This window comes from Patagioenas fasciata, chromosome 15, assembly GCF_037038585.1.
Source record: "Patagioenas fasciata isolate bPatFas1 chromosome 15, bPatFas1.hap1, whole genome shotgun sequence".
Lineage (NCBI taxonomy): Eukaryota > Metazoa > Chordata > Aves > Columbiformes > Columbidae > Patagioenas > Patagioenas fasciata.
The window spans coordinates 12,884,009-12,906,834 of NC_092534.1; the positions used below are offsets into that span (position 1 = coordinate 12,884,009).

The following is a 22,826-nucleotide window of genomic DNA, read 5'->3' on the forward strand; positions in this document are numbered from 1 at the left end:
TGGAAAACCACCTGAGCCCGTTTTCAGTGGGAGCCAAACACTTCCTCCCTCCGTATCCTGATCCCAACACACAGTTGTCACATCCCTGCATCCCCCTGTCCCCGCTGCCACCTCCTGCACACCACAGACCAGAGCTGGGCACAATCTGACACACAATTTCATACTGGGAGGTGGGCAGGGGGGTGATTTTACCAGCCTTTACTGTGCACTTGCGTAAACCCTTTAGCTCCAACGCAAAGGGAGAAAAGCCACTGTTTCCTCTCAACAGCCCAAATTCCTTCCAATCCCTCCCTGAGCTTGACCCTTTGCCACACCATGAGTACTGGACAGGGATGGGGCAGCCGGGATGCTGCGTGGCCACCATGTCTGCACAGAGGAGCACTTTGGTGGCCGAGCACCCGGACAGACGGGCGGCTTTGCCTGCGGAGCCTGACTCAAGCTGGGCTCATTTCCACGGCTGCGAATCCAGCTGAGCTGCTCCAGCGCCAGGGAGCGAGACGCAGCCCCTGGCGCTTCCCTTTCTTTTTTTTTTTTGCATAGGTGCAAGAACCTGACCTTGATTCTTGAAATTCATCTCTATCTGAGTTTCCAAGTATAAAGCTCCATGGTTCTGGCTTGGAAGCACCAACTGATTAATCCAGGGTGGGGGTATTTTGCCCATTATTAACGCAATCTGCCATAGCAAGGTCAAGTGCTATGACAGTGTCCCTGCTGCAAATCTTGCGCCAAAGAAGAGGAATGTTTGGGAAGGGGATTGTATAGAATAAGAATAGACTATTTTCAGTTGGAACGAACCTACAATGATCTCTAGCCCAACTGCCTGACCACTTCAGAGCTGACCAAATGTTAAATCATGTTATTAATGACATTGTCCAAATGCCTCTGAAACACCGACGGGCTTGGGGCATCAAGCACCTCCCCAGGAAGCCTCTTCCAGTGTTTGACATACCTCTTGGTAAAGAAACGTTTCTTCATGTCCGGTCTAAACCCCCTGGTGCAGCTTTGAGTCATTATGGCAGCTCCAACCTGGTGCTGCCCCCAGGACCCACCTGGGCTCTGAGCTCCCGCAGCAGCATGAGGATCCTTGTGCTCGGCACAGGAGGGGTTAACCACGAGACAGAGCTGCTTTCCTGGAAAATACTGGCTTACCAGGGGGAGATTTTAGGGAAGAGACTTTTTTTTAATGACAAACACTCAAAACCCCTCCCCAGCCACCCACCGACCTCCCACATGGTCCCGAGGGACCCCGGGGTCGGGGCAGAAGTGTGAGGCCAGCATCAGCTGAAAGAGTTAACGTGCAGCAGGGCTGGGAATGCGTGAAGGCAGCATGTGATGGCAGGTGGGGCAGGGCGGAGCGATGATTCACTCTTTTGCTTTTCCTCTTTTCACTTCTTGCTCTTACCTGTCCGGCCCGGCACTGTGTGTGCTGGCAGGAGCCCGAAATAACCGACCAGGGCAATGCACGAGAGGCTGATGGAGACGCTCGCTGCCGCAAAACCCACCAGCTGACCCGGTTCTCCAGATACGATAACCCAGGACAGCATCTGGGCTGAGAAATCCTGCTTTTCTCTGCTCCCTGTTAAGCCTTTTTGTTTGTTCATTTGTTTTCCACTTTTTCTTTTATCCGGTATTATTGTTGTCTTGAAAGAGTGGAGGATGAGAAGAGCGTGGAGCCAGAGGTAGAGGACCTTCCCGGTGGTGTGTGCCTGCCCGGGGCCATCTCTGCCCCGCAGCCCCAGCCGTGGGAAGCTCCAGGTTTTCCTCACTGGCAGAGCCGGGAGCAAGTGAGAAACCGAATCCTCCTCCCGGGCCAAGAAGAGCTCCAGCGTGGCAGGAGCCGGTGGAGAAAGGAGCAGAACGTTTCCCCAGCTGCGCATTGAGCCGGGGAGGGCAAAGCCAAGCAAATCGTGTATTTAAAGACTGGGGAATAATTGATTCCTTATTTATTGTTGACATCCAGTGCTCACCGGAGGTACAGAGCTCCCTTCAGAGAGGGCACCGGTGTGCACGGTCACCATGGCTTTCTCCCAGGTGCAGTGCCTGGACGACAGCCACGTCAACTGGAGGTCCAGCGAGTCCAAACCCGAGTTCTTCTACAGTGAGGAGCAACGCCTGGCCCTGGAGGCACTGGCCTCCCGTGGCCCTGATGCCTTCTATGAGGTCCTGAAGAAGGAGAACATCAGGGATTTCCTCTCTGAGCTGGAGCTGAAGAAGATCCTGGACACTCTGGAGACATACGACCCCGGCTCCGAGTACATCCCACGTCACGGCAGCAGCGCGGGGGACAACGAAGGTGACCACAACAGCCAAGGGGATGAGCAGGACGTGGCCCCCTCCCTGGAGTACTGGCCCCAGCGGTCCGACCGCTCCATCCCCCAGCTGGACCTGGGCTGGCCCGAGACCATCGCCTACCGCGGCGTCACCCGCGCCACCGTCTACATGCAGCCACCCATCGAGGGGCAAGCGCACATCAAGGAGGTGGTGCGGAAGATGATCTGCCAGGCTCAGAAGGTGAGGTCCGCCGCGGGGACAGGGCAGGATTTTGCCCAGGCTATCCTGCCAAAGACAGATCCTAGAGTCCAGCTCAGCCAGGCAATCCCCATCCTGCGGGAAGTTCTGTCTGAGCAAAGGCGTTGGGGTCAAGCACTTGGATTTTTCCGTGTTCGTTCAGTGTAACCGATATTTGGGGATCAGGTTTTGCTGAGGATGCTCTTAGCCTGGTCCAACGCTTCCTGGAGCAATGTGGCCCTTCCCATGATCTGTACAGCAGCATCATTAATCCTAGGGTCCCTATGGGGCTGTGGGGAAAACCACCGGGGAGAAAAATGGGTTGAACTGCTTGCCAGCTGCGAGCCCATGGTCCCAGGCACCTCACGGCTGGTATTTCCAGAGCTCTGTGTGACTGTGTACGGCAACACACAGGAACCGGAGGAGCCAAATTCAGCCCTGGGGCAAAGCAGCCACCGGTCTGATGCTGACATGTAATGAGGGTCAAGCTTGGCCTGCACTCACTGTGGTGCTCCAAGGTGGCCTCATCCTGGCTTTAAGAGGAAAAGGATGAACTGATGTGCAGGACAAAGCTGGGGAGATGCCAAAGGGATTTGGGTTGAGGCTTGTCCTCCCTGTGGCATCAAAGCAAGGAGAAAGGAGGTGGGGTGCAGGAGCGATGGAGTCAGGCTGGTGTCATGGGCAGGAGGAGCAGGGAAGGAGGGAGATGTGGCATGTGTTGAAGGCCAGAAGTGATATTTCCCAGTGACCCAGTCCCAGCTGGGAAGCACAGGAGAGGTCAGTATCTGCTAGTTTTGTGGTGCTTTGAAGCCCTTTGAGCTCTGTATGTCCACTCCCTTGAGAAATCCAGCTCCAACCCTAGGGATGCTCCAGCAGGAAAACAGGAAGACCCTTTCCAGGGTGGCCATGGAGCTGGGGGAGACAGGTGAGGATGTGTTGGGTCTGCCTGGCTCCAGGGATGGTCCTGGGGCTGGCAGATCCTGGTAGGAGGGAAGCCTGGTGGCACACAGCCTTCAGAGGATCTCCAGGACCAAGGGCTGTGGGTCTGAGCACAAGAAGCTCCAGCTCAGGCAGGAAAACTTATATCCTGACATGTCTGAGGCTCACAGGGATGGCTGATGCATCAGATCAGGGCCGGGGACAAGAGCCATCTCTGGCCACTGTCACCTTGCAAAAGCTGACATGACCTGTCCTTATCTGCAACATTTCCCCCACCAAAGGGCTTTGCAGTGAGCAAAGGGAAGGGAAGGCTGAAGTCCCTTGGGATGGAGGATGGGAGAACTCACCCACTACAAATGTCTCATTGTTGGGTCTTTCCAGCTGCCTCTGACCTGGGCTTGCAGCTCCTGCCCGGCTTTGCCTACTCACCGCTTCCCACCTGCCCCCACACCGACAGCATCTCCTGAGTCATCCCACCACCTCCTGCTCAGCAGAGCGGCGGGTGAGTCAGGCAGCTGCCAGGCCCCGCTGCCGGCACCGTCCCCACCTCTCCCCGAAGCGTCTCCAAGCCGCAGGGACGGGGCCGCGGTTGATGCCGCTGTGCTTGTCACCGGTACCTTGATGCCACGTGAGCAGGACTGGGCTCTGCTTCCTGGTCCAGGTGGTCCCTTGCTGGTGGGATGAGATGTGGTGACACCACTGGTGATGTGCAGGATCCTGCTTGGTAGTTGTGGCATCCCAGAAAACATAGACATGGGTGTGTAACTTCAAACCTGCAGTCTGTGGGGCTTCCAGACCCCCCATCTCCTATACGAGGACCGCAGTTTGTCACACAGCTGCACCCAGGTGACCACTGATGCGGTGGTCCTAAGCATGGGGACACTGGGCTAGACCCCCCTTCCCCTGCACCCAGAGCTTTCAGCTGAGGCTTAAAGTCTTCATGGCAGCTCAGAGGTGAAAGGGTTCAACTGAGGAAGCCAAGATGGGACAGAGAAACAGTCCAGCTGCCACCCCGTCAGATGTCACGTAGGCTGGCCATGTGGCACATCCTTCCTGCAGTGTTCCTGCGGAGATCCCAGCTGAATTGTCCCATCCGACCGGGCAATACCCGTGCTCTTCATCCTCCCGTGAAGGAGCTCGGGAGAGCGTCAGTGCCACATCCCAGAGCCTGACCCTTGCTCCAGCTGTTGTCAAAGCCACTCAGTCAGGAATACTCCCAGGTGACAAGCACCAAACACTGCCACGCGGGTTTGCTGTCCTGTGGCCAGAAGAGCAAAGTTCACCCGACAGACGGCCCAGACAAGGAAAGTTCAGAGCCCGCATGAGCACTGCTGACGCTGGAAAGCCTCCCAGCAGCTCCGAGCTGGGGTGAGGAAGCCAAGAGCTGGGATGTGAAGCCCCTTTGATGGTGCAGATGAACCTACTTGCCTGCAGGATCAAGGCCAAACGCTGCTGAGTTCAGAGCTTTGCTCTGCGGAGAGGCAAACCCAGGCGAGCCGGAACAGGGGATGCAAATGATCTCCTGCTCTTTCTCGGAATAAATGGAAGCCAAGAGAGGCAGGATCCTGTAGCCATGTCCCTGCTCTCCCAGCAAATCCTCATCTTCGTGGGCAACAGAGGTGGTCAGGGACATGGGACTTCATCCTGGAGACCTTCACCAGGTCCAGGCATGGCACGGCTGTCTCCATCTTGATGCGGATCCCCTTGGGCTGCAAAGCTCATGGGAGGGGTGGGGAGGCACCTCTCCTCCTCTCTTCTTTAGATTTTTTTGGATTTTGGGTCAATCTGACCAGAAACCAGAGCAGGCTGAAAACACTGACCTTGGCCAAAAGCCACTGGGGACAGCAGTGATTCTGACCTCTTCTCTGCACCTGAGGTTCCAGGCTGGGATTGTGGTGACATAATTAACCTGAGCAACTTCCAGCAAAGGTTGGGAGGTTCTATTAATTACTGTTTACAAAACCTTCTGCCATTCCTGGATGAAAGGGGTGACAGGGGAGAGCAATTATTAACGTTACTTGTCCCACCTCTCCCTCATCCCAACGCGCTTCCTCTAATTGTGCCTTGGTGCCTCCCTAATTTATTGAATGCCCACGTGGTGCGCCCCAAAAGTCATTATCTGATGACTCAGAGTGAGCTAATAAAGAGCTGTAATTTCCTCTATAAAACATGATCCTGCAGTTTACGTGCTCATCCAAGCTGTTCAGTAGGATCCCAACACTGTTTGCCCAGTGTCTGAGGGGATGTGATGCTCGACACTCCTCATGGTGTTGGGGCCTGGCACCAAAACATCTGCTGCATCCAGTGGACCTTGGCAGCTCCTGGGAAGAAAAGCATCACCCACTTAGGTGCTGGGAGCTGGAGATTCAGGACTGGTCCTCTCTGCGCCCTCCAGATGAACAGCAAAGGGATGGCGACGCTCCTGAGATGATGCAGCAGCAAAGGGGTTTTGGGAAGAGACGCAACTCTCCTGCTGCCAGGAACCATCCCAGCACTGAGCACGAGGTTAGAGGTGACAGAGGAATCAAGCTCGCTCCTGTCAGCAGGGTTTGCTCCAGACACTCCCATTCCCTGGGCTGGGGAGCAAACAGCACACAGGATTTCACTTCTCCGGAGCAGACCAACCTCCATTCTTTGCAGATTAAACCCTACACCTGGGTTTGGCCTGGACCCAACTGGTCGCAGCTCAGGTTCAAGCACAGAGAGCCCAGCAGCAGATTTCATCCCTGTGGTCCCCGGACAGTCACAGCACCAGGAGCGCTGCCAGCACTGTTCTCACTCTCCCCAGCCCATTTCGTGCCAGGGCAGCGCGTTGGCAAGATTCTGTGTGATCCTGGTGACAAACGAAGGCCAAGCCTGCCCTGCAGGCAAGACGCGGCGGGGAGGGAAGCAGAAGCATTGAGAAGCGACGAGATGCACCAGCCCAACAGGAGGAATCGGGTTGAAAACGTGGGCATTTGCAGCACGCTGCCTGCTTGCCATCCCCCACCATGAGCGGTGCTGGGTGGGGTGGACATCACCGTGCCCTGCTCGCATCCCTGCAAAGCATCTTCCCATCTTCAGAGCCATGGCAGCGAGCCAAGGCCTTGGGAATGCCAGGACCACAGTGAGAAAATGCCTTTTTCCTCCCAAAACAGAAGCAATACTATTCTCATCACCATTTTGTAAGCCCTCAAACGCCACTGGAGAAAATGCAGCGCACAGGCAAAGTGACATGACCGTGGCCACAGGTAACATCGGTGTCAGAGACATGAGGAAAGTGACATCAAACACACCTTCTCCAGCTGGGGAGACACTGTCCCAGCGCAGGTGTCCCTCACCCAACACTCACAGCAGACAGCACAGCCCCTCCCCGGTTGTTGCAAATAGAAAAGCCAAGCCCTGAGCTTTAGGAGTAGCTTTGAACCTGTCCCACTTTACATTGCTGGCGAGACAAGCGCAGCCCTAGCTGGACAGCCCATGCAAAGTGATACCCAGTTTTCTGCCTCAATTTCCCCGCCAGGACATCCAGGACATGCAAAACACATGAGTGGGTGCACAAGAAAACAAGGATTTATCCTTTCATGACAAGGGCTGTTGAGAAGCTCTCAGGTGAGGATAAAAGGAAATTTGGCGAAAATCAAGTGGCACAGCCATGAAATCGCCTCTCACTCAGCTCACTGGCACCTCCCGAAATGTTTGTGTGTGGCCAGGGTTAGGGAGGTCGAGGCAGCACCAGAACCAACATGGGCTGGGGCTCCCCACGCAGCCTCGCTCCTTGCCCCATTGCCTGCAGAAAAGGAAGAGCCGACAGTGTCATCATGCACAATCCTCTTCCTAATTAAAGCTCTCCACCTCCTGTGGCACAAAGCTAATTAAAAGGCAGCTTGGTGCTTTGAGAACCCTGGTCTGAACGTGCCTGAGTGTACAAGTGCCTGATACCATCCTGATCCCTTCTCTCCCAAGGAAGGAGCATCCTGGGGCCTCCCTGTGTCCTCCTGGAAGGGCAAAGGACCAAGAGCCCCCATCTCCCCTGACACAGGCACAGCCACAAACATGGTGGCACTGACGGGTTTCCAAGCATGGGACAATGACATGGTGACACGCCAGTGCCCTGAGGACAAGCTGCTTTCCTGCGTGGCTGTTGCAACCCCGTGCAGGACGAGGGGAGGCAGACAGGTCTGTGCTACCCGATTGCTACCCAGGGATTGCACCGAGATGCTCAGCTGCCTGCAGCCCCTCTGCCACACACATCTCTGCACTGCTGTGCCATGGGCAACGCCACCTCTGGGAAGGCAAATCCACAGGCGTGGAGTGAACTTTGGTGCCCAGAGAACCATCCTAGCAAAACCCCAGTGCAGCTGGACACGGCACAGACCCACCTTTCTATCACACGTGGGACTCGCCCCAGCTTCACCACAGCAGCAAATTCCCTGGGTGCAAAGGCAGCTCCGTCTTACAGGGAACAGTGACACTGCTTTGTGACAAACCCTGTTGTCACTGTATGGGGTGCTGGTACCATCGTCCAGGCTCCCAGGCATGCAGTGAGACCAATAAAGCGATCCGCAGCCCTGATAACAAAACCACCAACCGTCCCCAGTGCTCTGCTTCGGGCCACCCTTGAACCCAACCACACCGCCAGCAGCAGCAGCCTGGACTTGGAACATCAGCCAGTCGCAGGCACTGGGAGCTGCAAACTCCTGCCTGCTCTTAAGCAACCTTGCCAGCTCACACCCTAGCCTGTTTTTCAAAAAGGTATTGAAAGTCATTTCGGCTCCTGAATGTATCCCAGGGGTGTCCAGATACTCGGACAGACAGACATCCTTACATCACTGGTGCTCCCCACGGTGGGGCTGCAGCAAAGAAACACCAAACTTCTCAGCCAGAAAGTGGTCTCTGAAACACGTGGAACTTGTTAGAAGCAAGAAAGTTAGATTCTCCCTGAGAAATCCCTTTTTCACAAGTATATTATGTTACAGGCCACCACAGAAGACCAAACCTGTAGTGACAGCAGAGGAACAGGACAGGGGGCTCCTGCTTTCCACCAGCTACATGCCAGGGTTGCCACCTGGCCATGCCCCACAGACTCACGTCTCTTCTCTCTCTAGGTCATCGCGGTGGTCATGGACATGTTCACCGATGTAGACATATTCAAGGACCTCCTGGACGCGGGTTTCAAGAGGAAAGTGGGAGTTTACATCATTTTGGATGAGACCAACGTGAAGCACTTCCTTCAGATGTGCGAGCGAGCCCACATGCACGCCGGACACTTGAAGGTACGGGTGACCCAAAGGGACTGGGGCCGGGTGACCTCTTCCAATGCAGGGAGATAATCAGAGCTATCAGCCCTGCTCCCTCCTGTCTTGGGGGCATCACAACCCCAAAACTTTGGCAGTACTGGATGAGTTAAGTCCATTTTCCATGTAGCCAAAGCTGAAGGTGGTGCCCAAACCCAGAAGCAGCAGAACAGAGGGGAGAAGTGAGAGATGGGGACACAAATTTCCCCACAGCAAAGCTGGACGCAGAAACCCCAGCAGGGCTTCAGGTACCAGCCGGAGCTGGTTTGGGGGCAAATGAGGGATCAGGGGGCTGCAGAGCACTGCAAAGCCCAGGGCAAACCTCTATTTTCAGCCCTTGCTGGTGAATAAGACAGCAAAAGGGATGGTGTGAGAGGCAGGATGCTCTGCCAGGGCTGGGTTGTCACCAGCCCCAAGGTCAGGACTGGCAGGAGCAACCATCGGCCAGTTCTCTCACTTTCAGGCTTTCTTGCAAGTCAGAGGCTGGAATTGAAACACTAGATTTTCCCCTTTTCTGGGTCCTCCACCCCAGCACGGGGCCAGGAGTGGAGCAGGGAGCTGCTTGTGGCCCTGGCAGCTGCCAAGGACGCCCTCACTGGGCAGCGCACCGGTGGGACCAATCTGCCCGCACACACCGTGTTCACCCACTGTGCACAAATCCTGTTTGAAAAGAGGGAAGATAAAGCAGCACAGAGGATGCCCAGCAGCACAGGAGCTTGGTCCCCAGCCCAAAGTGCCCAAAAAGTCCTTACACATCTCTGTCCATGTGGGGGGTGCAGCAGAAATCACTTTGTATGGTATTCATGCAAAGGTGGAGGGGCTTGAGGGGGCAGAGGAGGGGACATGGGGTTATATCAGCCTCAGGAGTTAGGACCCTTATTCTGGACAGAGCCCTGTGCTCTCTGCTGGGCACAACCCTCCAATGAACAGTGACAGAAGCAAACATGCTGGAGCAGCCCAGCAATTTAAACCCGGGGCTTGCAGACACCCCTCTCCTGGCTGTGCTTCACCCGCTGCCTGCGAGTCGCTCGGCCTCGCCTGTTGCTTGGCAGAAAAGTGATGTTTCTGCGCCTGACGTCACCCGGCCGCGCACATCAGCTGCCAAAGGGCTGGCGGGGATGCCCGTGCCCAGGCAAGCTCACCAAAATTTGCTTACGGTGAGGGCGAACCCCCAGCTGAGCAGGAACATGTAGGAGCCACGACACCCTCAACACTGGGCTGGGACACAGGGGGAAATTAGGGACCCCCTTCCCAGGGAGCCAAAAGCATCAGCCAGCCAAGCATCACACCTTCCCCAGCTAACAAACCTGCCAGCCCTGCTTAATTGCTGCTCACAACAATTAAAGCAGACTCAGCTGAGCTTTGACCCATGTCCAAACTGGTATCCTGCAGACTGCTGCTGCTCCAAGACCAGAAAAGCCAGAGCTGACGCACGCCGGTGTTTTAATGCAACCCGGTGGAAGGACTGGAAAAGCAGGAGAACATCTGCAGAGCTCGGCAACACGTCTAGAAGTTGGGATTTGCCACACATTGCAGCCAATTTGCTGGCATGGGACGCAGGAGGCAGTGAGGAAACTAGGGCAGTGTCTGGGAGCTGCTGCTTCGTTAGCCAGGAGATGCTAACGAAACATCGTTATCTCAGTGCCTTCCACGCTTCACAATTAGCAAGCCGGCTCGGGCAAGACGGTCGCTTTGTTGAGCAACGGCGAGTGTTTGTGGAGTGATTCAGCCCGTCCCGGGCTCGGCAGGCGGCCACGGCGCCGGGCGCTCGCTTGCTGCACGCTCGTCTTGGGAGAGATTAAATAAACAGATCTTACCTAACAGCAGCAACACGCCGGGAGCGAGGAGGCAGGGAAAGGGAACCAGCACCCTGATTCTGGGGAGATGCGGTCCCTGGGGTGTTACCTGAGAAAAACCCACGGCTGCTTTGGGCCGTTGTGTGAAAGTCTGGTTTGGAATGGGAAGCATCGGCATCCTGGGGGAGCTGTGAGTCAGGGACCCCATGCTGGCGATGGGTAGAGGGCTCAGCCTTGGGTGCAAGCGTTACCCAGCAGCTGCTGGTGTGATCCTCAGTCCCTGGAAAGCCACATGTGTAGGAACAACATGGGACACGGATGGGAATTGTCACCCCAACCTCCTTGCTTGCCAGCCGCCCGTAGTGCTGCCTGCTGCTGGACACTGGGGTGCTCAGCACTGGATTCCCCCCAGCCACACCAGGAAAAAGCTGAATGCTAGAAAATACAAAAAAAAACCCCACAAAACCAAACAAAAAAACCCACAACAAAAAACAACCGCCCTTTTCCACCTAGTGTGGAAAACTTCCCTGGAAACTCAGCTGGGAAAGCTTTTGCTTTTGCACCACACTAAAACCAGAACTGAATCCTGTCCCTCCTACCAGGTTCACAGGAGTGGGGACCGGGGTGCCCAAACTCAGCTTGCACGCCAGCTTAGGGCTGTGCTGGGTCATGGGCTACAGGGCGAGGGGAGACCCCAGGGAAGCAGATGAGGAATGCTGGAGGTGGGGAAGACAAATACTTTGCATGCTTTTTAAAAACAAAACAAAACCACAAAGAAGAAAACCAGCCATGGAAGGGTATGACCTAGTGACAACACAGTGCATTTAGCAACGGCTTTGCCAACATCTCAGCAGGAACAGGAGGAATGCAGGTGTTTTCTTGAGAAAATATTTTCTCCTCACCCCAGGGAGACCATTTGCAGTGAAAGATGCTATCTGCTCCACTGCAAAAATGTGCTGGTGCCCTCCAGAAAAAAAAGAAACCACAGAGGCATGAGCCAGACTGAAGATAAAAGTCACTTTCTCAAAGCCTGGGCTGCCCCTCCATGCCCTGGCTCCCTGCTCAGGGAAATGTCCCACTCCCCAGCCACCTCCGCAGGGACACGCCGTGGGATGAAGCCTGTTGGCCCACGTCTCCCGGTTTCGTTTCCCAAGGGTGAAAAGATGTTGCCACGCTGTTTTTCTTTCTCTTTTTTTTTTTCCCCCACTCATCATTAAAAACAGGGGGAGATGCTCAAATTTCAGAGCACAGCGAGGGGGTAGCCAGGTGGAGGACAAGCCCACTACCATCAGGTCCACATGCACTGTCGTGGGGTCACCAGCTCCCCCTAAAAACCCTTCTTTGTACATCTCCTGCTGGGTCAGAGGTGGAGAATCACCTCTCCCATGGTGACATTTGCACAGACTGCAAGAGATGGAAAGTTTGGCAGCAGTGTCACACGGGGCTCACGCACAGATGTGGGCAGCGCTGAGTTAGAAAACTCTGCCCAACATACGGGCAAAGTGGGAAGTTCTTGAAGCCAACTCCTTGGTTCACTGGGTGGCCTGAGCAAATTATTTTATCTTCCCATCATTGTGGGCTCCTGTGAGCCGGCCTTGAAGGACATTTCCCAATGCTTGGAGGGGCAATGGAGAATCCTCAGGTGTTGGTGGAGGTGTGACGATGCTCTGCAGACCAGCCCTTTGCTTCTGCTCACACCTCTGCCTTTGCTTTGCAGAACCTGCGAGTCCGGAGCACGGGGGGGACAGAGTTTTTCACACGTTCAGCCACCAAGTTCAAAGGGGTTTTGGCCCAGAAGTTCATGTTTGTGGATGGGGACCGAGCCATGTGTGGATCCTACAGGTAATCAGCAGCATCTTCCTTGCCCACTCCGCAAAGGTGTTGGTCAAAGACCAACATGGACCCATGTGGTCCAAGTCCTGGTCTCTGCTCAGCCTGGCCCCAAGGCTCCATCTCAGACTTGCTCTTCTCCTCCTAACCTGGGACATCATAGAATCATATAATAGTTTGGGTTGGAAGGGAACTTCAAAGGTCACCTAGTCCACCCCCCCTGCAATGACCAGGGACATCTTTAACTAGATGATTTTGCAAGGCCTTATCCTGAGATTTGGAGAGGGACCAAGGGGCCCCCCATGGGCAGGTCTAGGACAGAGACCTCAGAGGTGGTGGGACACCATGTACTTCTGCCATGGATGCAATGATGATAGTGCACAGTGCTAGGCAAAAGGCTCCAAACCACAGCCAGTCCTTGCTCTCATGTTGACCTCAGGTTTTCCAGTTAAACTTTTCCTACCCCAAATGTTGTCCAATTTGTCCAAATGAAAACTTGCTTTGATAGAAACAGATGACTTTCAATAAGCTTTTCAGCTCTAAAAGACAAGTTTCATAAACATGGAACTGAAACATTTCCTACTTTCTGGCCACAACAAAAAACATACATTTACGTGCCTCCTTTCTTAACTAACCTAAACTGTGAAAGGAAAAGCGACCAACACTAAAGTGAAAAACTAACTGGCCCACAGCAAATACCTTTTATTTTGACTTCAAGTTCCGTGTGATCAAGACTTCAACCCTTCATTCCAATTTAGGACAAGAGCTTTTCCTTTGATCTCGTTATTATTAATGTTGACAGCGAGATCACGTCCCTACCAGCACCGTCCATCCCCTGGGGAAAGCCAGGGCTGGGGAGAGGTGTGTTATTTCCCAGCGAGCGCTCAGAGAATTTCCAACACATTTCTGTTCCAGCTTCACCTGGTCTGCAGCCAGGACGGACCGAAATGTCATCACAGTCCTCTCGGGCCAAGTGGTGGAGGCGTTTGACAAGCAGTTCCAGGAGCTCTACCTCATGTCCAAGGGAGTCAGCCTCAAGTCCATCTCCATGGGTGAAGAGCCTGAACCCGAGCCCGTAACGCTGCCCTCTGTCGTGCCGGTGACCCCCGCCAACGCTGTGGTGAAGAAGCTGATCAACCCTAAATATGCCCTGGTGAAGGCCAAGAGCGCTGACCAGATCAGCAAGACTTCATCTGAGAACCAGGATAAAAACCAGAAGATGGACAACAAAGGTAAAGGCCTGCCCGAGGGCCAGGCAGGTGACAGGCATGGTGACACAGCAGACCTCTCCCTCCTCATCCACCCTGGCCTCCTGAACCTGGAGAAAGCCAACATGTTTGACTATCTGCCCACCTGGGTCGAGCCTGACCCTGAGCCTGGGAGTGAAGTCTTGGGCTACATCAACATTATTGACCCAAACATAAAGAACGTGAAGCTCTCACAGATGAACCGCATCAAAGTCTGCGATGTCTCCCAGGCCAGCGCCCAGCACCGGCAGATGCTGAAGAACAGGGAGATGGAGATGAAGAAAAACTCAGATCAAGAGCCACCTCTGGTGTCTCCCTGCCAAAGACAGACTGCGCAGACCCCCATGGAAGCTCCTGCAGTCCCCGCTACCAGCCCCATTGAAGGCACCAGCTGGACAATGAAGCAGACAGGCATGTTTGCCACTTCACCATTGGGCCACCGCTTGAAGCCACCAGAGGAGACACCGGAGGACATCAAGCCCCTGGTTCCAAAGCCAAGGACAATCCCTGTTGGTGTTCTCGTGACCAAAGTCATTACACCCTGTGACAGCAGCACTGCCCCAGAGAGTGACACACAACCACCACTGGCCAACCACGCGGGCATGAAGCAGGAACTGGAAGAGAACCCCAAAGGAGCTTCAATGGACACCTGCCATGTCCAGCCAGACCGGCCAGTGGCAGGGCCACAGGAGGACAAAGGGCCACCCTGTGCCCACAATGGGGTGGGAGAAGAGGAGGAAGAGGAGGAAGAGGAGTACATCACTCTCAGTGACCAGGAGAGCTACTCCAGCAGCTCTGCTGACCACAGCTACCGCCGCTCCAACGCCTCCTCCATCTCAGATGAATATTTTGAGGTGAGGGATCGCTACGGGCCACTCCGGCGAACCAACTCGGACGTCACCCACAACGGGGAGATCCTTCCCATCCAGAGGAAGCTCAGTGACCCTCACATCAGCCGGGGCACCTTCCTCAGCCCCCTGGGAAGCCTCCCATCCCTGAAGCACGTCCGCATGGAGGACATAACCAAGAGGAGGAGCAACGCCGTGGAGATTAGGTGTGTGCTGCCACGCACCGTCCTGGATGGCAACAGCTCCTACCCCAGCAGTGCTACACAGGTAGGACTTTTTACTATAAACCTTCTCTATGTTCCTCCACCCTACAAAGCCTGCAAACCTGGAGGTGACCCAGCCAGCCAGCTCAGCCAAGGTGTGGTTTCAGCCCTAAGTTTTGGTGTCGCATCCTAGATGCCAAGATCAGACTCCTCATACAGGAGACTAACAGCCTACACGCGGCAATAGTAGGAGTCACCCAAGAGGTACTCTTGGTTGGGAAGGTCGTGGCCAAGTCACAGCTCTTGGTGCCTGGGAGTGCAATGGGAACGGCTGGTAAAAGACAGGTTATTGGGAATTAAAGATTATCTCATGGCCCCGTCCCACAGCCCATCAGTGGTGGCATCGTGCCCAGCCAGGGACAGACTGCGCATGCAGGCGTGTCCTTTTCAGGCTTGTTTTCTAGCTCCTCGCAAAACTGATTAGCATCAAAGTAAAAGCGCTTGGACAAGTAATTAGGCAGAGCAAGATGGTGGAGAAACAGGGATGGCAACCTCTGTGGGCAAACATTGCAGTCAGCAGCTTCGTGGATGATCCACGAGTGATGCCAGACCTCATCACGCCATGGGGTGCATGTCAGCACCCCGCTGCAAAACATGGGGTGCACACCAGCACCCCCGCCACAGCAGGAGCATCACCCCATCTAGGCAGAGGGATTGCAGGGTCAATCTTCTGTTTTTCCACCCAAACACTGCAGCCTCTTGCACCATCACCAAACATTTTGGTTTCTCCGCACTCGCTGTTTTCAGAACATTCAAACCCTCCAGGGCTGAATCAGCAGCTGAAATCACTGAAGCCATTTGAGGTTACCCCAGCTGAGCATCTAATCTCTATTTACAGGGATTTAAATTTACTAGCCCAGAGTCCACTTGCTTCTCCCTTCCCAACTGGTGACACAGGCTCAGAGCAGGGTTTTAATCGTCACACATGACATATTCCCTTCGCGTCCTGCGGAGCTGCACAGGGTGAGGAGCACCAAGCCCTTTGATGCTTTGTGACCCAGGTACCCGGGTGCCACCTTGCTGAGAGTAGCAGATGTTCCTGCAATAACTTCTTGTGGCCCTTTGATGAAAGGCAGATAATTAATACACCGTCAGGGTTAGGAAAGCCAGCGTTCAGCTGGTGGAAATGTGCAGAGAGTTGTTTCTTTTGTGTGTAAAAAAATATAAACCAAAGCTCTCTAGAAACCTCAGCTCTGACAGGAACCACCATCAACCCCACCAAACGTTTTTATTCTGGGTCCACATTTCTCATGTGCTGGCCCAGAGCTCAGCATAGCCCAAAATCCAGGTGGAGGCTCACTCAGGATAAACATGATGTTTTCCATTACATCAAGAACATGACATCCAAGTCACCCCTGGAGCATTGTCCTGCCAAAATACATGGAGCAGTCCTGCTCGCACCAGGTGCACGGTTCATAGAGTATAGGAGAGTTGATTGACGCACGTTGAGCACAAGGAGAGCACTGGGGACATGCAGGTCCTCTCCTGTCCCTCTCCCTCCCACAGAGCCCCCAGAACAGAGGTTTCCAGACAAATTCCCACCCTGTCAGCTCTGCGTCCACACGGCAGGGCCTTACCTGGGTACAGGACCCTGCTGATCATCCCTGGCATGATGATGATGAACAAGGGCAGCATCTTCAGGTAGCTGGCCAAGATGGAGCCGGCCTTGGCGTGACTCAGGCTCTTAGCAGAGAGTGACCGCTGGACGATGACCTGTGGGAGAGCAGCCACCAACATCTCCTGCTCCACAGCAGTCTCCTCCTTGCTAAACTGCATCCTGAGCATCTCCAAGTGCTGGAGCCACCAGGTATCAGGCCCAAAGGCAGCTCTCAAAAGCAGTGTAGATGTGTACCCAACCCACGGGCTGGGTTTCTCTCCAGACCAGTAACGGGTTGGTGTTGTACCATAGCACCACAAAAGCCCAGTGCAACCACAGCAGCGTGTCCTGCTGCCAGGATCAACCATTCCTCACCACCATCCTCTCCCTTCTTGCCCCTTCTATTCAGCTTCCTCCCCAAAGAGTGACCACAATGAAATGGACACCACGTCCAGCCTCCTCCCACCACAGCTCTACCAGCCAAACTGGCCAAACCATCGGACCTCAAAGCTCTGGCCAAACCGTGTCCATTCACAATACAGCCAGCCCTTGGGCTTTGAGGAAATCACTCTTCAACAGGTATCATCTGTAGGAAATGCTGGCTATAAAAGAGCTCAGGCTCTCCCCAAAGGCTTACAGAAAACTGCTCAGCATCCAGCAGGATCTGGTCACTTTTGAGCAAACCCTGGCTTGTGCCCCTGGTGGGCAGGATGCTGGTTCCTGGGATGGGATGCTCAGGGAACCTGTGGTTTAACTTCTGTCCAAAAGTCAGAGTATATCAGGAGCCACAGAACCCATCATCCGGCTGAGACACCATGTGCACCACACCAGGCACGCCATTACCTCCAAGGGAGAGGAGCTAAATCACCCTTAGTCCTTCCCACCTGAAGACATCTCAGACCTTAACACTGATTTTGAGCAAAATAAGTAAATCAATCTAGCATTACCTAAGCTAAACTGCTTTAATGCAACCCTCTTGGTCAAAGCAGGAGGTGTCTTAAGGACCAGAGAGGCCATTGGGATACCAGGACTAAAACACTGAACCCCGAGATGATGGCAGCAGCGTGGCGGAGATGCGGCGCAGGCAGCACGGGGGGTCGCAGCAGCGGCAGGGCAGGTCGGTGCAGCCTCCCGGCTCCTCCTGCCATCAGCACCTGTGCTCGCCAGATCCCATCTCACCTGGGTACATCTGCAAAGGGTGCAATCACACCTCCCGATTGCGGTGCAGACACACCCAAGGAGGCAGATAAATATCTGGTGACCACAGCTGTGTGTTAAGGCCTTACCCAGTCCAGAATTAAGTTTAATGGTGCTTAGACCCAATCCAAACGTGTCTCTCAACCCAGCTAATCAGAGCCACCCCCGCAGCGGTGTTGCAGCTCGCTGTTGTCTGCTGATCCCACCTCCTCTCCCAACCCTCCATCCTTTCATCTTATCTTGGTAGCCATCTAATCCCATAGGTTGGGTCTGGATTACTGAACACTCTTTGGGCCTGAAATTAACACTTAGATGATTAAAACGGGTGCTCAGGCTGCTGCTGGAGAGAAGGTGTTGAGATGCTGCTGGCGTCCTTGGTCCTGGGTCTCCAGGCAGCAATGACTTGGCTCGGGACAAGCTCTGGGCTGCCAAGGCTGCTCAGGAAGCACCTGCTGAGATGTTGTGATGTGCAGGACAGTGTGTTGCCAAAGCAAGAAATCGGAGGAGCAGCACTGGTTAAGACTTAAGGCAGTTTTGAGCTGCCACCAGTCTCAGAATAATTTGGGCAAGGCAGTGCACCAGGTGCCAGAAGGATTTGTCCACAAGGATCAAGTCCACAGTGCAGACACGTGAAGGGGTGCCCTTGTAGGGGCACAGCACCCTTCCACCAGCAGTAACTCATCTCTTTGCTCTTTAACAAACAGGGGACACACATCTACCACTACAAATCCAGGAACCCCCTGGGCAGAGAACAAGGCAAGGAGGTCTCCTGCTCCCCCACACACGAGAAACACCTCGGGGCCACCAAATACAGAGGGGATGGAGCTGAACCCAAAAAGACCATTGCAGGCAGCCAGCCTTACTGGCAGAGCAAAGCCTTCAGCCCCAGCAAGCCCACCCAGCCCGGCCACCTCTCCCCAGGCAACCCCAAAGCATCAAGCAAACGCTTAACTTCCCTGCCAGAGAGCCAGAAGACAACGGAGGAGATGAGGACACCCCTCGGCATCCCTCTCTCCAAACTGTCGCAGTCCAAACACCTCAAGAACAGGGTTGCGGGAACCACAGGTACTTCTACTGACTCCAAAAAGAAGCCCCCCGAGATCACTGGCCAGAAGGACCACTAGGCACTGATGCAGGTGGACTTGTGTGGTGAGAACGGTGGTAGAGCGTGCCTGGAGCCCAGGCAACGCTGTGTTACATGGGGCAGGGGATTCTTGTTTACATTTACCTGGTCGGTGCACCAGTACCACGTGGCCATGATGGACAACCCAAAAGTCATCCCGGTCCAGGGCAGATCTCCAGAGATCGGGTCTCGGAAAAGGTGCATCGCATCCGCTCTGGGCAGGTGGCAGGTAGCGTTGGGAACGATCTTGGATGGCATGGCTTTTAAATAGGCCTCTTCCAGGTTGGGGTAACCTCCGATCTCATTAAAAGCTGGAAAGTATGGTTGGGGGAGGCTGGTCAGAGTCGAGCAAAACCCAGTGGCCTCTGAGATCAGCTGGCAAAATGCTCGCCAAATTGTTAGCTCGGAAGTGCTGCCTGGAGAGTGAGGGCTTGTTTATTATTGTGTTTTCTTCTAGTTATTTAAGAGACTGTTGTATTAGCATTTTGCACAGCACGTCCCATTGCAGTCCACCCTCCCTTTGGAGGGTGATCCATGTCCTGGGAAAAAGGCTCTTCAAGGGACCCATCTCTTTCGACTTCGTACTGTAAAAGCAACCTGTTTGTTAAAGCACCCCAGTCCCAGAGCAGGGGAAACTCTCCTAGGACTATTAAAATGCAAGATTAGGTAGCCTTTGACTTGGTATATTAGAGCTCAAGGTGCCTTGGCACAAGTCTCCAGCCAATCTCCCCAGAACCCCCAAACACAGCTCCATCCCCAAACCTCCAGCACCCAGAGGAGGAGAAAACAAACAAACAAACAAAAAGACGACACTTCCCTGTATTTTTCTTAGGAAATGGGATCCCAGGCCTGGGTCTCAGCCATGAACAAGCTCCGGCAAGCAAGGCTCCAAGCCCTCACAGCTGCCTTGGCTCCCTCCCGCGCCACAACCACCAGCCCCAGCAGCAGCTGCCGAACCCCCAGGCTCTGCCCTGGCCCCCAACACCTCCCCACTCCAGGGGGAGCACAGGCTGAACACTGCTTGTAGCTCCCCAGTACCCCTGGCAGGAGAATTTCGGAGCCAGAGGCATCACTTTTTGGAGGAGGGAGGGATGGGAGGCACCCTCCCTGCTCCCCCCACAGCCACCCACGCAGCGGGTGCATCAGTACCCCATACCCACAGCAGCTGCTGGCGCTCAGGAGAAGGGAGGAGGGTCTGGGCTCTTGGTGGCTCTCACGGAGGGGAGACTCCAGACAAGACCCATGACCATCCCTCAGTGGGTTTTGCCGTCTCTGGTCCGACTGTCGCATTCTGCATCCCTCCCACCCTCCACCCAGTCTCCCTCGACATGGCAGTGTGAGGTGGGAACGTGCTCCTGAGGATCACACCCATGAGCTGCTGTCTTTAGGCCAAACAAATCCCTCAGGCATTGGGTGCTGGACACCAGGATCAGCATCACATGCCAGCTTGGGCAAATCCCAATTTCCAAGATGTCCATCCTGCTTCATTGTCCCCTCCCACCCAAGGACAGCCCTTTCCCTGCAGCCCTGCCAGTCCCATCACCAACCCACACCCCCCTCCCCATCCCAGGACATCTCCCCAACCTGAGGCTTTTGGGGAGTTTGCAAAGGGGCATCATCCACCATACGCCTCCTTTGCAGGTCAGCCCCCCATATTTCACAGGGAGTCAGTGTTTGTATAATAAACTCCTCTTGCTCTTGTGCAAGCAGCTCTGGCCTCCCTCCAGCGCTTGGTTTATCCAGGCACCGGCTACTCCCAAGCTTTGCCTGGGCGTTGGGCACCAACAAAGGTTTTCCAGAGGCAGAGGGTGAGCCCTGAAAGCAGAGATTTGCACCCAGGGGTGCGGGCTTGCTCCCTTCCCAAAGGTGTTTGCTGGCAAGTCACGACACCAACGCCTGCTGAGATGGAAGAGCGGGGCAAAATCCTCTGGGCAGCGGGAGCTCAGGCTGCAGATGCTGAGCTGCAGCCCATGGGATTAACATTCCCACAGTGAATGCCAAGCAAAGCTAGGGATGGCACAGTCGGTTTTATCCACAATGCCGGAGCAAGAAGAGCCACCACTAGCACCGCCACCAAGATCTCTGTTAAACAAAATGATTTGTCTGCAACCCCTCGATCTGCTCCCACTTGTCTGACTCAAGGCTGCTCTGCCCAGCATCACACCCAGGATTTGCACAACTCTCCCGCTTTCTCTTGGGAGATGCAGCCTTGGAACCAAGCAATGAGCTTTTTTGGCCCTCCACAGCAGCAGGGGGGTGATGGTCTGGGCAGAGCAGACCCAGAGCAGTCACAGCTCAGCAGACGAGTGTTAACGTCGCTGCTGCAGCTGTCACAGTCTGCAGCTACAAACAATGTAGAATATGGAGAGTCTCCTTCATTAGATGAGCTTGACAAGAGCTGGAAAACACCAAGCACCCTTGAGCACACCACCCTCTGGACCAACCTCTGTGTCCTCAGGTCTCCCAGGACCCAAGGGAAAAATCGGGTGACCAGCTGCTTGTCTTTCGGCTGCCCTGGATCAGTCCCTGCCCTCCCTGCACACACCGTGCCAACGCCTGCAGCTTGGCAAAGCCAAAATAAAAAAGCTGGGCTTCGCAGTCACCGAAGGGGATTTTCCAGACTTTGCCTACCTGCCCTCCTACTCGGGCTCTGTGTTTTGCTGCACCCAGCCAAGCTCGCCAGCCACAAGCCTCAGAGATCCCCATGGCCAGCTGCAGCTTCAGACAACCACCAGCAGCATCCACACACCTCATCTAATGCAATGGCTGTGGCTTGGACAGACAGCGCGTTCCTCTGCCCAGCACAGCTCCTTGCTTCTGCTGGGGTAATTAGTATTATTGTCGCTTCTCCAGGAAGCATCTGTCCTTTCATTTGGTATTTTGTAAATATATCTTGCTGCGTGCAGGGCTCGCCCAGGAGCAAGCTCTGGTTCTGTGGGACCAGGCTGACTGCTCCGCAGAACTCCTGGGCAGCGCTGGGTCAAAGCCTTTCCTACCTGCCCGCCTAAGCAGGCTTCTCCAGGAGATGGTGGGAATCACCTCAGGAGTGCCTCTGGAAATCCTCCTCTGTAGTTAAACACCTGCCTTTGAAGCCAGGACCTGACTTTTTGCCTCCTACTCCCAGGGGCCAAGAGCCCCGATGGCAGAACAAGGCTGATGAAAGCTCCCGACCTCGTCAGGGTGCTCTGAGCTAAATGCAGAGACACAACAGCGCTGAGGGTTGGGGAAGGGCTGGCGAGGAGCCATGCTCAGCCAGGAGGAAGGCACAGCACCACACTCAGCATCCCCCAGTACCTCGTACTGGCACCACCTTCTGCCATGCCATTCCCACATGGTGGGATCCCATCTGAAGACACAATGCTGCTGCAAGTTTTCCGGAGCAAAGCTGGAAATTCTGCTTTGCTGTCAAATGCTCGATCAGTCTCTTGGAGTTTGTGGACTAGAAATAAACACGTGGAGCAGCGATGACTGTGAGAAAGTCACCAGTGCTGGGGACAGCCCCTTATGGAGGACCAGGGGGATGCTTTGTGGCATCTTCCCCTGGAGAAACAGCACGTGGAAGCACAGTGGCAGACACAGAGGGACCACAAACTTTCTGTAGCTGTTTGTCCTGATAGGCATCTTGACCACTGAACTGCTCAGACTGAGTTTTTTTATTTATTTCCAAGACTGCTCGAGTGGGCAGAGAAGGTCCCCACGGAAAGGGGATCTGTGCTGTCCCAGCTCTTACCTTTCACCGCAAGCACGATGGCTCCGAGGACCATGATAAGCGTCTGCAGCGCATCGGTGTAGATGACGGCCGCCAGCCCCCCTGTGTGAGAGCAAGGCACAGCGTTGGGAACAACAGTGGGTTCAGGCTCGGCTCCGTCGGGACGTCCCAATAAAGCTGCCCCCGCTCATGGGGACGTGCCTGTCACCGGCCTTGTCCTGCCAGCACTGTGGCAATGGGGGCTGCAGCGGGAGCGTGAAGGGGAACAGCCCCTTGGGGGTCCCTGCAGATGGGGTGGGGGACCAGTCAACAACTGCAGGAGCTGCCGCCCTCCCAGGGCAGGGAAGGGGACCCAAGGGATGGCAGGAGGGGAGAGATATGGAAGAATTGTTTTACTCTGAGGGTGGTGAGAGCCTGGCCCAGGGTGCCCAAAGAGGCGGTGGATGAACCATCGCTGGAGACATCCCAGGCCAGGCTGGACGGGGCTCTGAGC

At 54.8% G+C, this 22,826-nt stretch overlaps 2 protein-coding genes across 2 annotated transcripts in view; one reads left to right on the forward strand and one right to left on the reverse strand.

The window, feature by feature from the left end:
• Positions 1 to 22,826, reverse strand: part of SLC5A10 (solute carrier family 5 member 10) — a 40,241-nt gene that overhangs the window by 6,280 nt on the left and 11,135 nt on the right. The window contains exons 8-10 of the mRNA XM_071815268.1: positions 22,355 to 22,435; positions 18,730 to 18,935; positions 16,285 to 16,420 (exon numbers count right to left, since the gene is read on the reverse strand). Of these exons, the coding sequence (XP_071671369.1) occupies positions 16,285 to 16,420; positions 18,730 to 18,935; positions 22,355 to 22,435 (423 nt within the window). The remainder of the gene's footprint in view (positions 1 to 16,284; positions 16,421 to 18,729; positions 18,936 to 22,354; positions 22,436 to 22,826) is intronic.
• Positions 1,399 to 19,048, forward strand: FAM83G (family with sequence similarity 83 member G). Its single transcript, XM_065850500.2, has 5 exons — positions 1,399 to 2,511; positions 8,535 to 8,702; positions 12,237 to 12,361; positions 13,265 to 14,711; positions 18,206 to 19,048. Exons 1-5 carry the CDS (start codon positions 2,017 to 2,019, stop codon positions 18,623 to 18,625), a joined length of 2,655 nt encoding a protein of 884 aa, XP_065706572.2. The 5' UTR covers positions 1,399 to 2,016; the 3' UTR covers positions 18,626 to 19,048.

What these genes read in the sequence shown, in the direction of transcription:
- FAM83G (XM_065850500.2), top strand. Translation starts at nt 2,017, where the DNA reads ATGGCTTTCTCCCAGGTGCAGTGCCTGGACGACAGCCACGTCAACTGG. An exon ending in TGATCTGCCAGGCTCAGAAG is followed by an intron (nt 2,512 to 8,534) that starts GTGAGGTCCGCC and finishes TTCTCTCTCTAG; the next exon opens with GTCATCGCGGTGGTCATGGA. An exon ending in TGCACGCCGGACACTTGAAG is followed by an intron (nt 8,703 to 12,236) that starts GTACGGGTGACC and finishes TTTGCTTTGCAG; the next exon opens with AACCTGCGAGTCCGGAGCAC.